The sequence below is a fragment of the Tenrec ecaudatus genome, chromosome 11 (assembly GCF_050624435.1).
Source record: "Tenrec ecaudatus isolate mTenEca1 chromosome 11, mTenEca1.hap1, whole genome shotgun sequence".
Taxonomy (NCBI): domain Eukaryota; kingdom Metazoa; phylum Chordata; class Mammalia; order Afrosoricida; family Tenrecidae; genus Tenrec; species Tenrec ecaudatus.
This window is the reverse complement of record NC_134540.1, coordinates 12,495,676-12,512,622: the sequence shown is the minus strand read 5'-3', so window position 1 is coordinate 12,512,622 and position 16,947 is coordinate 12,495,676. Positions and strand designations below refer to the sequence as shown.

General features: G+C 43.3%; 1 protein-coding gene across 1 annotated transcript in view; it reads right to left on the bottom strand.

Annotated features, from left to right (window-relative positions):
• Positions 1-495: 495 nt before the first annotated feature.
• Positions 496-16,947, bottom strand: part of LOC142461650 (potassium-transporting ATPase alpha chain 2-like) — a 33,308-nt gene continuing 16,856 nt past the window's right edge. Inside the window, exons 11-22 of the mRNA XM_075563598.1 lie at positions 16,025-16,217; positions 13,662-13,837; positions 10,987-11,123; positions 9,260-9,410; positions 8,515-8,683; positions 8,270-8,424; positions 6,697-6,817; positions 6,402-6,547; positions 2,925-3,058; positions 2,619-2,720; positions 2,112-2,203; positions 496-2,005 (exon numbers count right to left, since the gene is read on the bottom strand). Of these exons, the coding sequence (XP_075419713.1) occupies positions 1,977-2,005; positions 2,112-2,203; positions 2,619-2,720; positions 2,925-3,058; positions 6,402-6,547; positions 6,697-6,817; positions 8,270-8,424; positions 8,515-8,683; positions 9,260-9,410; positions 10,987-11,123; positions 13,662-13,837; positions 16,025-16,217 (1,605 nt within the window). The 3' untranslated portion in view covers positions 496-1,976. The remainder of the gene's footprint in view (positions 2,006-2,111; positions 2,204-2,618; positions 2,721-2,924; positions 3,059-6,401; positions 6,548-6,696; positions 6,818-8,269; positions 8,425-8,514; positions 8,684-9,259; positions 9,411-10,986; positions 11,124-13,661; positions 13,838-16,024; positions 16,218-16,947) is intronic.

Below are 16,947 nucleotides of genomic sequence, written 5' to 3'. Positions count from 1 at the left end.
CACTTCAAAATGAACAGAAGGCTCTGCTTTCAGGCCCTCCATTCACACACAGGAAGTGCCTGAGTTTAGTCTCGTACATTTGTAAACAGGTCTTATCTTCCCTATTCTAGCATTGAACACTGAGACATGCACTCCATTTATTAACCGTCATGTGTCTCCATTTAACGTCACACTGCGTAGATGCCACAGCTACATCATAGCAACCTACTTCAAGCTACTGGGGGTGAGGGTGGGGTGGGGTCAAAAGTTTCTCCTAATATGTAGATAGAGTAACTGCTCAGAATAAAGCTCATGTTTCCATTTCTTGAATTTTGATGTATAAGGGGGCCTTGCAGATGCCCTTAATCTCCTAATTCTGTTTTGGAAAAAAAATCCATTTGTAACAATTAGGTACGTAGTGTAACATTTAAGAACGGAATGGAAGGCTTTTTTAAAAATATAAAAAGGAACAGTAGAACAAGAATTAAGTACCTAAGAATAGGATATGGTTAAGTATCACCTGGAATATTATGCAGTCATGAAAACAATGTCTTTGATGCTACGTTAAAAAGCAGAATAGAAAATGTAACGCTCCCATTGTCCTAAAAATAAAGAAAGAAAAGCACCAAAGAAATAATTGCTCCAGAGCAGTGCGTCTCACTCTTCCTAATGCCTCGACCCTTTAATACCCTTCCTCGTGTTGTGGTGACCCTGTATGTGGGCAAGCCCGCCTGAAGCGGTGTCACGACCCCCAGGTTGAGAACCCCTGACCCTGAGAAATCCAGTGTTTAAGAGCCTTCCAGGCCAGGAATTCTCTTTACATTTTATCCATTTCATGCAGAGTTTAGTGGTAGGGAGAGAGGTACACTGGGGGCTGGGAAGAGAGGAAGCAGAGGCTAAAAGGACTGGTGAGGTGGCAAGAAGTTGAAACGACGGCTGAGTCAGCCAGGAGAACTGTGTCAGGGTAAGATGGATGAGGACTCTAAGACTTTGTCTCAGAGTCAAACTGGAGGTTGTCCAGCTTGCTAGGATTTCATCTGGTTTGGCTCCACAACAAAGGCTCACGGAAGCAGCAGTCAAGATGTATTGCGTTAGGTAAACCTGCTGCACAAGTAAATTATATTTGGAAGACTAAGGATATGACGTGTGAGGACCAAGGGGCACCTGACCCCAGCCATGGCATTGCCCATTGCCTCATATGCATGTGAAAGCCGGCAGGAGAATAAGGAAGACTGGAGAAGGATCCATGCATCTGAATGTCGGGCAGATTATTGAAAATACCACAGACTACTAAACGGACAAACTGAACTGTACTTGAAAAACTTAGGCCAGAATGCTTCTTAGAGGCTAGGATGGTGAGACTTCGTCTTACCTATTGTCGGGAGAGACCAGTGCTTGGTAAAGTGGAGGGGCATCCACACAACTGGCAGGATGGCACAGGACCGTGCACCGTTTCATTCTGTTGTGCATAGGGTCACTACAGGTTGTTACCAGCTTGATGGCACCTAATAACAACAACAAATTTTCTGCCAACTCTATCTCCTACAAACCTCCAGCTGAATTAACCCTTCTTGAATAAGACAGTCCTGGAAGTACCTAAGTTCCACAGATATTTACAAAAAATCTTAGGAAGCTATTGGACCTTCAGTAGAGTGCGGACTGGAGGTTTGAGCAATACAATCTAGTGCTTAAGGAGCTGTGAGATCCCTGCAGATTCTGGGTTTCACAAAACTTGATAAATATATATCCTTTTCCCCATATCACTACTTTGACATTCATGTATTTTAAAGCAGGGGACTAGAGATTAAATTCATATACAAACAGTTGAATCTCAGCATTGAAGTACAGAACATCAGCTGAATATCTTTGGCACAACGTTTTTTCCTTCTCTTGGATGAGTTTTGATGGTGCACCCATTGCTTAAGGGATCTTCCAGAAAGTGGCGAAAGATGAAGAACATCAGTGTGCAGTCAGGAAACTTGGGAAATGAGACGGCCTTAATAATACATGTTCTTATCCCACCAACCTGGAGAGGAGAAAAAAAAAAGTCAATCAGAAATCACTCCCTTGGAAAAAAAAATCACTCCCTTGAAGTTGTCAAGCAAAGTTGCACAAATCATATGACTACTTACTTCCAGGAAAACGCCTGATGAGAAGTTTCCGCACCTCATCGTACACCCAGATCAAAACAGCATATGGCACCGCCATGAACCAAAAATGTAGCCTGGAAGCAGAAGGGAAGACAGTGAGTCCCAGTGCATCCCAGGGCAAGGTCCAACCCTGAGCAAGGGGCAGAGGGCTTGTTTGCTGCCTTTGCCTCATGGAAATAATACATGTGTTGGGTCATACAATACAAATAGGAGAACTTTCTTTTTCTCTTAATTTAACCAAGACTGTGAGGGTAAAAGGGTCATATCGACTTGATGGCACTAGGTTTGGTAGCAGATTTGCTATTAACCCAATCTATTGGCTGAGAGCAAAGATAGCGACGTTTTAAATCCCACCTTCCCTTCTGAGAAAACTGATGCCTTTCCCCCATTTTGACATACTTGGGGGAGGAGAAAGACATCTCTGAAAGCCAATGTTGCTTTACTTCATGATAGGTTGGAGGCAGGCTACACCTTGCAAGATGAACTCACCTGAGCATTGTGAAATTCAGGGCTGGAATGCTCCCGAGGCCATAGGAGAGGATTAGGGCTAGGATGATCGGTGAGACAATCCCAACCCAAATGGCTTTATTGCTGTAAGAAATACCGGTAAAAGTAAGTGAGCAGGTTCTGAATTCACACGAGACAGTGGCGCTACCACCCAGATGGATGCCACCCAACAGAAGTAATGAATGCCTTGTATCTTAAAGGCAAGGCCGTAGCTGTGCCCTTTGAAGCACCGGGCCTCTTAACGCTTGACATTGCAGGTTAAGCTGTGAGATCAGAAACTAACAATACCTGGACAGCCCCTGCTGGAAAATGGAGTTTCTCCGGGTTTTCCTCATGATCAGATCGGCTATTTGCTGGACCATAATGGCAACGAAAAAGGCTGTGTAGCCTGTCCACTCTAGGGTCTGTCTTTGGTACCGCGTCTGTCAGGGAGCAGAGGCGAAGGGACCGTGAGATTCAAAGGGAAGACTTTAGAGAAATTTCAATGCTTTTCTGTCAAGTTTCATCCCCTTTCCCACCACACCAATGCTGGTAGATCACCTCTTGTCATTGGAAAGAACCACCACCCCTCCCCCCGCCAATCCCACTTAAGCAGGGCAGTAAAGGAAGAATGCCAATTTATTGGGCCTAACTGTAGGTATTGTAGAACTGGTTACATGCACCAATTCCAAAAAACAAGGCAAAAATGCATGCAAGGGAAATCTACCTGTGTGAACAGTCAAAAATGAAATGGAACACATACAAATCGATATCCTAGGCAGGTGAGCTGGTCATTTAAATCAGACAATCACATGGTTTACTAGGCTAGGAATGACACTTTCAAGAGGAATGACGTATTTTCTCTCAAATGTCAAGATCTATCTTGAAGCAAAATGCTGTCTGTGATAGGCATACTATCTATATGCATAAATGAACATCCAATTACTCCAACTATTATTCAAATTTATGTACTAACTGCTAAATCTTGTGAGGAGGAAATTGTGAATTTACCTTCTTACGTGTGAAATTGATCAAGTGTACAGTCAAGATGCCTGGATAATTATTGGCAACTGGAATTCAAAGAGTGGAAACCAAAGGGAGGCAGAATAGCTGGAGCATAGCCTTGGTGATAGAAGCGAAGCTGGAGCTTGCGTGATAGAATTTGTAAGATCAACAGTTGGTTCATTTCCAATACCTCTTTTTAACAAGAGGTAAATAAAACTATACACATGGACTTCTCCAGATGGAACACCCAGGAGTCAAATCGACTACATTTGTGGGAAGGGACCATGGGACAGCTCAATGGCAGCAGCCAAAATGAGGCGGGGGGCTGACTTCTATTCTCAGCCAAAATGAGGCGGGGGGCAGACCATCTATTGCTCATATGTGAAGAAAATCAAAACAAGGCCATTAGTCAATATACAAGCTTGAGTGTCTCTCATCTGAATTTAGACCATCTTAAGTATAGATTTGATCCGCTAACAGTAATGACAGGAGACCCGACAAGCTGTGGGATGACATAAGAACATCACACCTGAAGAAATCAAACGTTCATTAAAGAAATAGGAAAGGAAGAAAAGGCCCAAGGGAATGTCAGAAGAGACTCTGAAGCTTAATCGTAGAGTAGTTCTAAATCACAGAGCACATAAGGCAAAGGGAAGGCACAATGAAGTCAAAGAGCTTGAGAAGACAAAGTAAAATATTATAATGAAACATGCAAAGACCTAGAGTTCAACAACCCAAAAGAACACACTCAGCGTATCTTAAACTGAAAGAACTCAAGAAAAAACTCAAGCCTCAAGTGGCGATATTGAAAGATTCTATGGACAATATATTGAACAATGCAAAAAGCACCCCAAAAGATAGAAAGAATGCACAGAAGCACTGTACAAAAAGAACTAGTCAACATTCAACCACTTCAAGTACCAATGGTACTGAATGTGCTTGACCCCATGGATGGATGGATTGTGATAAGAGCAGTACAAGCCCCCAATAAAATGATTTATTTTAAAAAGCAAATAAAAAAGAACTAAAGATACTGAAGAAAAGGCCAAGCTGCATGGAAGGAATTAGGCAAATGCAAGGCTCCAGAATTAAATGTTCAAACGAGCTGATGAAGTACTGGAAGTACTCAGTCACCGATGCCAAGACATCTGAGAGAAGAGCTATCTGGTCATATCGCTAGAAGAGAGCCATATTCATGCTCATTTTATATAAAGGTGGTCCAATGTGGAAAGTAAGCATCAATATCATTAATACCACACGCAAGCAAAATTTTGCTGAAGATCATTCAATAGTAGTATACTGACAAAGAGCTGCCAGAAATTTAAGCTGGATTCACAACAAGGCATGAAACAAGGGCTACCACTGATGTCAGATGGATCTTGGTTCAAAGCAGAGCATGCCAGGAAGATGTCAAAAAGATTTCACATGTGTTTCATTGACTATGGAAAGAAATAACAAAAACTGGAATTGCATATTTTCTTGTGCTAATGAGGGCCAAGAGGCAGTTGTTTGAACAGAACAAGGGAATGCTTAATAATGTAAAATCATGAAAGGTGTGTGTCAAGGTTGTATCCTTTCACTGCACTTATTTAATCTGTAAACTGAGCAAATAATCAGACACTCTGGACTAGATAAAGAATGTAACATCAGGATTGGAGGAAGACTGATAAACATCCTGAGATATGCAGACAACCTTGTTTGTGAAAATCCAAAAAGACTTGAAGCACTTGCTGATAAAGATCAAGGAATGCAGCCTTCCATATGTATTACAACTCAATTTGTAAAGAAAACCAAACACCTCACAACTGGACAATAGGTAACATCATGATAAATGAGGAAGATTGGGATTTCCTCTTGCTTGGGTCCATAGTCAATGCTCATGGAAACTGCAGTCAAGAAATCAAATCAAAGCAGTGGATAAATCCACTGCACAAGACACTTCCTTAAAGTGTTGAGGGGCAAGGATGTCATTCTGAGGACTAAAAAGGGACTGAGCTAAACCATGGTATTTTCAATTACCTTCTATGCATGTGAAAGTTGGACATTAAATAAGGAAGACCAATGAAGAACCAATGCATTTGAATTATGGTCGAAAGAACCATGGTCTGTCTTGAAAGAAGTACAGTTAGAATGCTCCTTGGAAGCAAGAATGGTGCAATCCCACTTTCTAGGGACATGCTATCAGGAGAAACTGGTACCTGGAAAGGGCATCATTCTCTGTAAATAGCAGGGCAACAAAAAGGCCTTTGAAGAACTGACCGTGACCGCAACAAGGGCTCAAACATAACCAAAATGGTGATGAAGGTGTGGGACTGGATAATGCTTCCTTCTGTTGATCATAGGACAGCGGTTCTCAACCTGTGGGTCGCGACCCCTTTGGGGATGGAACGACTTTTTCACAGGGGTCTCCCGATTCATAACAGTAGCAAAATTACAGTGGTGAAGGAACAACGAAAATAATTTTAGGTTGGGGGTCACCGCAACATGAGCTGTATTAAAGGGTCACGGCATAAGGTCAGTTGAGAACCACTGCCACAGGGGCTCTATGAATTGGAACAACCTCAAGGGTTAGCTCTAGGGATCTAATCTGAGAGATAAGTCTGAGTCCCAGCAAAGGTCCATCAATGCATTTCCAAGCCCTAATTATTGAGGTAATTTTCACTCAATTGTCTCACTAAGGAAGCTGGAGAACAATAAGTTTTATCGCCCATCAGGGAAAGACACTGATAGGAAGGGAGGAACCAATAGGATTCTCAGGATAGACCATCCCCCCTCCCTTACCCATTCCTGTCCATAGTCGTCTTCCAGGTCGTTCACAGCATCTTCTTCCCATGCTTCCCGGAGGCCAATGAGAGTGCTGGGCCTGAACCCCTCCTGTGCGTACACGGTGAGATAAATAGCAAACGCTCCCAGGGACTGCATGAGGCCTGAAAGAACAGCGATAGTGGGTATGCTTCTACAATTTCCCTCCTGTCATCACAACCCCACCAAAAAAGAAACACACACACACACACACACACAATCACTTCTCTAGGGTGCACCCTGGTGTGGGGGGTCTGAGGTGTCCTTATCATACCGATGTGTAGGTAAGAGTAGATGACAAGGGACTTGTCCACCAGTCTGTCCTTTTTCTGGCGAGGCTTCCTGTTCATGATGTCACTTTCAGCTTTCTCATAAGACAAGGCAACGGAAGGAATCTAGGGACAGGAGAGAACTTGTGAGTCCTAACTGACATACAGTCATCACAGTAGTGGCATAGCAGTTGGTACGTAGATTGATGGAAATGGTGGGGAAGATGGGAAGGCTGTCTGGACAGAATTTTTAAATAGCCGGTTCAAACACTGGAATCTGCTTTTTAATACCATGACAAGTATCTAAACGTACTTGTCATAAACACTTTGTCCTCAGGGGTTGATTTCTTCCACAACTGATTCCCCCTCGGCATGCCCCTAGACTACAGTGCCATGCACTAGAAGGGTCTCACGCTTTAGCTAGTACCGATTGCAATAGATGATACCTAGTGCTCCCATCGTGAGGGCCATGTCCAGCGAACACCTGCAGTTAAGAAAAATGAGCTAAGAGGCCCAGAAAGTGCTATGGTGAGACCTTGTGGCTGGGGCCCTCAATTCCCTTCATAAATAAAGACATCTCTGGTTCTCTGCAAGGTGGGAATTGCCTGGTTGCTATTGGAAACAACAGAGAGGCTCATGAAGCATGGTGCCGTGAACTTCATTTGTTCTCCTTCATTCACAGACACCAGGCACCCACGTCACTTCCTAAGAGCTCTCTGATCATTACATGGATCTGGGTGAGGTTTAGTGGAACTCTTGGTCAGTTAATGCAAAGGTTTATGTAATGTGGTTATATTTAATATGTAACTATATAATATATAACCCCACACCAAATTCACTACCACAAAGTCTATGCCGACTCAGCCATCCTACAGAACAGGGTAAAACTGCCCCTGTGCGTTTCCAAGGCTAACTGCAATAACCACTATGTCACCAGGGTTCCTATAGAATAGACTTATGAGTAATTTCCTAATATAATCGAGATATAATAAACTGGCATATAAATATGCGTAATTTACATGGATATAATCCACACGTATTCATACATGATGTGTTGTTCAATGCCTGCTCTTTCTGACGGTAGGTGAAAAGTTGGCATTTGGAAAGTGTCTAGGGGTGCTGCTAACCAAGGTCTGATGATGTGCTTCCAAAAGATGTCAGCCCCGAGTGCCCTGAGAGCCCAGCTGGAATCTGCAGAAATGGAGTCAGCAGGGCTCAGAATCAACTGAGAGAAGGGCATCCAGAGCAATCACATCCTATTACTTAAACAAGGATGGTCGGAAAGTTCTTGCTTCAGCTACCGGGCACCTGCAGTGCAGGGACTATTTCGGTGTCGGGTTCTGCCCACTCCTGCCTGCATCCTCCCTTAAAAACAGAGCCTCCGGATGAACCGAGCAAACGGCCGTGTGAGTGTTTGGAGGATGATGGAAACTGCAAACCTCAGAAAGCTCATCTATGGAGAGAAGGGGTCGGTGGCCCAGCAGAGTCACTCAGTGCCGTCGGAGAGACACTGCTTTTGGGTCATCGCCACGTGTTTCTGCAAGTTGACAGACCACCATTCTTCTCGGTGCTACTTACAATGTCTGTGCTCAGATCGGTGAACAAGGTGGTAATGGCGCCAATGGGGAGGGGGAGCCCCAAAATAACATAGATCAAATAGGGGCAGAGCAGGGCCATGTTCTTGGTCAAGGTATAAGCGATACTCTTCTTTAGGTTGTCAAAGATCAGGCGACCTAGGGGAAAAATGTTTCTTCTTATAGGACTTGCTTCTAGTCCCCCAGCAGACCCCAGCCCTCGGAAAGCTCACCAGAGACTTCATTTACCTTCCTCCACCCCTGTGACTATGGACGCAAAGTTGTCATCCAGTAAGACCATGTCGGCTGCATTTTTGGCTGCATCAGAACCCGCTATGCCCATGGCGATGCCAATATCGGCCTTCTTGAGAGCTGGAGAGTCGTTAACGCCATCCCCGGTCACAGCAACCACTGCGCCCTGTGGGGGACACGGTGAGAGGGCAGTGAGCAGATCCGAGGGACCGCAGGCTTGGCCAGCGCATCTCAGTCTCAGCTTCATTGTAAGGCCAGGAAGACTGCTAGAGCTGATCGTAGGGGTCTGGTTGGGGGGATATGCAAAGACAGGAATCCAAGAAACAAGAGTAATGCACTGTGAACTCGATGTAGCCAAATACTAACAACTAGTGGGTGTAATAAAATAAATGGCTGTGTATTATATTTAAAGTTGTTTTTGGTTTTTTTTTTAAAGACTCACGCCAGCTACAGTACCCACGTGTTTAGCAGTCAGAAGTCCCTAGCTCTAGTGGTAGGGTGCAGACATCCAATTTGAATTTCTTCCTTCCTCATGTGGTGGGGAACCTTCTGGCACCATTGCGCTCAGACGTGAACAAAGAGAGCAGAATTGAGCATAAACCCATCGAGAGGGCAGAGGTGAAATGTTGATGCTTTTCGGCAAGGAGCTTTCGAAAGACCCGATGGCCTGTGTCTGAGCTGTAAGTTCATTCTGGTGACTCTTCAGTGAACACAGACCCTCTGGCTGGCACGGTCTACTCACCAGTCTCTGACAGCCCTCCACGATAGTCAGCTTCTGCTGGGGGGACGTCCGAGCAAAGACGATTTCGGAGTGGTTGGCCAGGATCTCATCCAGCTGTTCTGAGCTCATGTGCTTCAGCTCCGTGCCAGTCACCACGACGGCTCTCACATCCCTAGAGGGGCCGGGAGAGACCACAGAGCATATCTGAAGTTGGAACACAGTTCTGAGTAGTTCATGGGTTGAAACCCCTGTGATACTGTGTGAAACTAACTTTCTTCAGCTCCTAATAGTAAGTGAGAGAGCAATGGTTCTAGCACTGGAGACAATTTGGTCCCCATTTTAAGTATGCCGAGGCTCAAAAAGTAGTCACTTCTTGGTGTTAGACGACTGGTGTCACTATGAGTTGGAGTAACTCCAGGACAGTGAATTTTGGGTTTGAAACCCATATAACAATAGGATTGAAGAACCAAATAGCTATTTTATTACAGGGACAGGTGAGGAAGTGGGACATCTCAGAGCTTTCCTTAGCAAGTGAAAACACCAAACCGACTGTCATCTAGTTGATTTCGACTCTCAGTGACCCTGTAGGACAAGGTAGAGTTGCTCAGTGGGGTTTCCATGGCCGCAACTCGCTACAGGAGTTGAAAGCCTCGTTTCTCCTGAGAAATGGCGAGTGGTTTCAAACGGTTGAGCTTGCAGTTAGCAGAATTTTGTTACCGTTGCTGTGCTCAGAAGCGGTCATTCGCATTGGTTATCTTACTTGGTCATTTGTTAGCCTAGTCATAATGTATGGTCTGACATCTCTGTGCAACATGAATGCTTAAGTCAGCTAAAAGAAGTCTATTGGTCTTTCCCTCTTTTCTCCATGAGATAAACACATAGCAAAGGCCATTACGGTTCTTCTTAAGACTCTGGAGCCTTTGATGCATTTAAATGATCAAGACCATGAGTTGCCAGCCCCCTCTGATCGCCTTAGTCCAGGGTTGACTCTTCCCACGTCTAGCCCTACTCTCCCTTGCATATGTCCTATAATATATGTATCCCACAACAATCGATTTTTTATTTCTTCTGTATCTCTAGCGAGAAGAAAACCACTAAAGGCAGGAATAACTTGCTACTATAGTTCCGGTGTTTAGCAGCAGAGTGTCTATTTTAGAGTTGGCACTCAACAAATGCTTAAAAAATTCATAAATAAGTGGATGGTTGTCTATACGGGTAGATAAGAGGATGGATAAGCTTAAACCAAGAAACAAGGGGAAAATAGTCTGTCCTTAGGAACACTTCCTTCTGTTTATGATCAAACAAAAATAAACGATGTAGATGTTTACATGTTGCATATCATGAAGCCAACAGAACATATCATACCCCCAAAGCTCACTGCAGAAAATCCAAAGGGTTCTTAACAGTCCCATTTATACAACCAGATTAATGGCAAGTCATTTCAGATAACACTTGTTTCTATTGTCTTTCCTCTCAATGGAGCACACATTTTCAAGTCTACTTCCGTGAATGTTGAAGTTTACACAAAGGAGGGAATATTCCTGAGCAGTGACACAGTGCCTGGCATATATTCAACGCTTTTTAGTTTTCGTGAATAAATGGGTGTGTGAACTATAGATCATCATTATAGTGTCACCCTAAGTGGTGTTTCACCAGAAGGCGATTTTCTCCAGAACACATAGCACTTTGGTGCCACTGGGCCCCATGAGGAAGAACTCCAGTTTCTGCTCTATTGGCTCTGTGCCCACCTTGGGTTCACCTGCTCCACAGCAATGTGGAGACATTTTGCGATGTCATCCGCTGTCTCGCTGTTGGCTGAAATGATGCCCACACTCCTGGCGATGGCTTTGGCTGTGATGGGATGGTCACCCGTCACCATGATCACCTAGAGGACAATGAGAAGACAGGTGGACAGTGAGGAACTAGAGCAGCTCCAGTAGGAGCACTTCAATATTGCCCGCTCTCCCATGATTTGGAAAAATAGGGCTTATGATTATTATGATTGGCCCTTGTGGGCATTTCTTGATTAAAGACACAAGTATATCTCTAAAACGTGGGGATCTTGTTAATCAAACCTTGCCCCAGCATCTTCCACTTCCTTCTCTGACAGAGTAAGCCCTTTCCCTTTGCTATCACATTCTTTTTGAAAAGAGCTAAGAGATGCCTATTGGGAGCATTTCTCCAGCACTCTCGACAACAAGGCGATAGAACTCCATTTGGGCTTGAGTATCACAAAAGTGAATGCATTTTGGAGGCTGGGCCTCAAGTTTAGCAATAAAACCAATTCAGTTTTCTTCTCATTGTGATTAATGTTGTCGCTTATTTCACATAGACACAATCATTTTGTTTTTAGGAGCCAGTTACCAACAGCCCAAGTAAACGAGAGGAGAGATAACAGAAGGGAATGATGGACTTCCATTAGGACAGGGAACTAGGTAGACACACCTAAAATTTCGATACATAGCTTTGGGGGGAAAATCCTGGTTTTTGGGGGGTTATCCCCTCATATGTATTCAAGACGATGAACAAACCCAAGCAAGATAGACCTCAAAAGAAAATCACCAAGACATATCATAATCATACTTTCCCAAACCAAAGGCAAGAAAATAATTCTGAGGACATCTCAGGAAAACGGAAAAGTTACAACCAAACAGGAAACAAGAAGAAGAAACTCTGATTTCTCAAAGGAAACCATGTAGGTAAGGAGCCAATGGGATGGAATATATCAAAATGAAAGAAAAAAACCCTAACCAAGGATTAAATATGGAGCAAAATTGTCCCTGAATGTGACAATGGAATCATAACATTTCTGTAGAAATAGAAACCAAAGAAATTTGGGAAGTTTAGAATATTAGAGTTCTCCCAACAGAAAAGAACAAGCAGCAGACAGCTACTTGAGAATAACGTAGAGGACAAGGCCACCCAGAGGTGAACTCAGATACATGCCTATCAAAAGTAAAACAAAGCCAGACGGCTGAGGACAAGGAACCAAAGCTATCTGCAACCAAGGCAATTGCACTGTAACGAGGACTTGTGTGGGTACAGGTCTTCCAAATGGAGACCAGACCTGGTGAAGTAGATCTAAACTTGGGTGAAGAGAGAGACGATAGGCAAAAAGGATGGCTGGAGGGAAAAGGGAACACAACAGCAGGGGAACTACTGGAAAGAGGGCTGGAGGCAACAGAGACAAATGCTGTTGTGTACAATTGTGCGTGTGGTGTCAGTCACCTAATGCACCAAAATATACGCAGGCTGAATGGGTGTACAAAGGAGTTTGGGAGTATACCCAAAATATGACCTTGAGGGGATGTGTTGTTGGGTCTGGGGCTAATTTTTATAGTCTCAAGGGACACCAAGGGCAATTGGTATAATCTAGTCCACAAAGCCAGGAAAAAAATTTTTTGCTTTTATTCTTGACTTTCATAGTTATCAATATATATATTAATATGTACACTTAATTAAAGGTTGCGAAAACGTCCCACTCGGCATTGTAGGGTTGGAACTACAGTTTTCTCCTCATCTATAACAATGCAGGGGAAAGCCCTTCAGCTCCATAGAGTTGACTTGGATTCCTACCTTACCAGTTCTGACTCAGAGAACTGCCCCCGTGGGTTTCTAAGACTGTAAATACTTATGAGACTAAAAAGCCTCACCTTTCTCCTTCAGAGGAGCTAGCTGGTGACCTTGTGTGAGCAGCTCTATGTGCAACCCACCATGCCACCCGTGCACAGTAGAAAGTGGAAACAAATAGTTCCGGGACTACGCAAACATCCTCTTAATGGCTGTGAGACCAGAAGAACTAGATGGTACCTGGCTACCACTGTAAACTTCTCTGAAAAGGATCACATTAGGAGACCTGAACAGAGTGGGAGAGAAAATGTGGAACAAAACTCAATATCAAGACTAGGCTTACTAGTGAGCTTGAGACTGACGGGACTCCTGAGACTATGACCCTGCGACTAAGGGAACCAAAGAGACCTGTCACCCATCAAGCCTGCAATTAAATTGAACTCACCCCCCACCATGGACCAATTTTCAGCCAAACAAGTAGACAACTCTGTAAGGGGAGCCCTAGGGCAGTAGTAAGTAAACCTTCGAATAATTAGCCATAGAAGATCTAAAGACAAGGTTCATAAAAGGGTTAGAAAAGGCGAAATGTAAGCAGGAAATATGAAGAGAACATTGGACAAGTGATGGTACAGTGAAGATTTCAATGAATGAGAAGAAGCAAACTTGGCAGACTTAACAGTGCTCTGTAAATCTTAAACTGGTCAACACCGAGATTTAAAAAGTCGAGGGGAGAAATTATGATATCTACATTAAGAGACGTAAACACTGACCATTTTCTTTGATGCAAGTCTTTAGACAGAGATGAGATACAACATAGAAAGGGAATTCCTTAAATCAGGAAAATAACTCCCACCTTGATCCCAGCATTCCGACATTTGGCAACTGCATCAGGCACAGAGGACCGGGGAGGATCGATCATTGACAATAGCCCCACGAAGCAGAGGTTGGAGGTGGGGAAGTTCATGGCGTCGATGTCAAATGAATAGGTCTCCGGAAACTCATCTGCTGGCAGGTAGAGCTGACAGAAACCTGGAATAGGCATGGATTTAGATGTTAGTGAAACTAAGATAAGACATGATAAAAGAAGTCCTTCAATATTTCATTCTTATGATATGTTATTATTTAACATTATTATTTAGCATTATAGTGCACCAGAATTGGTTAATTCTATAGCACATCATTTTAGAAAAGACTTTCTAACCAAAAAAATTATAACTGTGTTCCCATTAGACTCTGCCATACTCTAGGCTTATAAAGACAGAGCCATTAGTTGGAAACATGTTCCCATTTAGTGGAGAGAACATAGTCATTCCACAGAATGGAGTTACACTACTCGGGGGTCAGGAAACACTCCACTGAGGAGATGATGCTGGAGTTGGATCCTGAGGGAGGAATACAGGGCTTTCGGGGAATAAGGGAAGCTTGGGGTTGGGGAGGCATGTTAGGTAGCGAAAACAGCATAGACTGCTACATAAACTTGAGGGGGAAAAACCTGGAACATCAGGAGAGAAGTATGACATTTCCTTTCTTCAAGAGAAGTCTGAGGAAAATGCTATTAGGAATGGGGATCTCATCGCCCTGGGGTTGATTCCAACCTGAGTGACCCCGTGGGGCAGGACACAACTGCATCTTTGAGTTTCTGAGACTCTAACTCTTGTCGAGAGCTAAGAGCATCATCTTTCTCCTAGAGAGTCAATGGTGGGCTTCAACCATAAACCCCAGGCATATCAGTCCACCTCATAACCCATTGCACCACCAGGGCTCCTCCAGGAAGAAAAATGGGGTAGAACCATTGATTTCTCTGAAGGCATCAGGCTCTCCCAAGTTGAGATAGAAGCGATTTCTGTGTTTGGGGAAACTTCTAAGATGTTGTGAATTCCTTATTAGCTTTAATATAAAATTCACTCCTAGCATGGCTCACTACTTCATAAGTTTCCATAAAGTGCTGACATGAAGAGATCAAATATGAGGTTCCTGAACGAATCGGGTCAGATGGTTTTCAATTCTACGTTTAGGGAGTATTTACAGCACACCAAAACATTCAAAGTCATTTGCTTCTGCATTCCATCTGCTTTAAAAACTCTAGGAACACATATTCCACCACTTGACTGGCAAGATCTTTAATGTATAATGTTGACTCTACCAATAACTTCATTACCTTGATGTTACCATTCTGTTTGTTGTTCTGAGGAAAAGTCCCTTAATCATCCACGATGCACACAAGATGACATAGCCCCCAACAACTTAAGAACCATGCGTGGCCTTCTCTATGTTTCTTTTTCTTCTACATTTTCATACATTTATTTTTACAGTTTTTTTTAGCACTCCCTCCACATGTCATACAATTGAATAATTTATTTCAAAAAGGGTTGTTCAATTATCACCACATTCAATTCTAGAACATTTTCTTCTTCCTTGTACTCATTGTTAGTCACATATTTTTTCTCCTTGTGGCAAAAATAGACACAAGCAAGCATTCTCCAATTCCTTAACAACTACATGTATCATTCAATGCCATTGATTAGACTCTTTGTGTTGTACAACTGTTATTAATATCCTCTCCCAAATTATCCCACCACCATTAACATAAACTCAGTATCCTCTAAGCAATAACTCCCTCTCCTTCACCCATGGTAACCATTGATCAAGCTTGGTTTCTTTTCTCAGTAGTTTTCTTGATAGAGTATTCACATATCATACATTTCCATAATTAACTCTCTTTTTAAATGTATTGTATATACATCGTCAGAATCAGGTCTAGTGTTCCCTCTTCCATTCATTCTTTGTTCACCCTCTTCCACCTCCCCCTGACCTCCATTCTTCTACATTTCTAAGAGGTTTCTTTCTTTTCTTTTAAAAAAATAGTTGTGCTCTGGCTCAAGTTGTTCTCTCTTCCTTGAATACTTTTTCTAACCCTCCTTTTCAAAATGTTATCTATCATTCAAGACCCAGTTTAAAATGTAATTTGTTTTATAAAAATCTTTCCTGATTTTACTTACTGGATTTGGCCCTACCCTTCTTTTATAATCACAATATTATTGTTACATCTTTACCATAATGTTTACTATATTCTTAGCGCTATTCATGTGGATATCATATCTATTCTGCCACATGACACATTACTCAAAGGTGCCTGCCTCATCTTATGTCCTAACTTTGGGTCAGAACCTTGAATGTATTAGGTGGGGCATAAGAGTTTTACTCCAAAGAACTCACCCAGCACGCGCTCTCCCAGGCCTCCGAGCTCCATGTAGGCTGTGTGGAAGGCCTCAGCTGAGCTCTGGTCCATGGGCTGCTCTTGGCCATTGATCATGATGGTGCTGCACTTCTCTAAGATGCTCTCGGGGGCCCCTTTCATCACCATGAGGAAGCGGTTGTCATTGGGGTCGTCGGTCTCATGGATGGAGAGCTGGAGGAGAGAAGTAAGTAAGCACATTACTGACTACAGATTCTGTCTTCATGATCAGGGTGTGAACCGCACAGGCCTTCTAATTCCTGCCCTCACAGGAAGGCGAGATCCTTCCTTACTCTTCCTGGGCCACTTGTCCCTGAGACGTAAAGGAAGAAGGATCCCGGCATGAGCAGACGTGTTCTGTTCTCGCTGTCTTGTGTCCATGCCACACGCCGAGATCTCCCCGTGACCCCGGCTCAGAGGATCCCCTTGAGATTGAAACCAAACCAAGGGCAGCTGTGTCTCAAGTAGAAAGCAGTGCTTTAGAGAAGGTCACTTAGGCCATTCATGGCTATAAATCTGTGAAATATTAAACCGTGTAGGAGGTCTCCTGGGGTGACATCTCAATTGCTTTCTCTTGCACCCGGTTGTGAGCCACCATCTTCCAGCACAACTACTCTGAGCTCAAGCAGGTGTGAGGTCATTGGAATCTCCTGTGCCTCTTTATTTTGGGATTGATCAGTTTCACTGCCTTGATGTCAGAAAAAAATGTCATCTTCTGGAGGGCTGTTTAGCAATAAGTGTCATAATTTTAGCATAAATACATGACCTAGAAATTCTACTTCTAGATTTATCCTGGTAAGATCAGAAATTTATCTATATAGATGCATAAAATAGGTAACACTGACATGGGAATTTCAGAAAGCTGAAGTATTTGGAAGAAAAGAAGTTCAGGGCAAAGGATCAT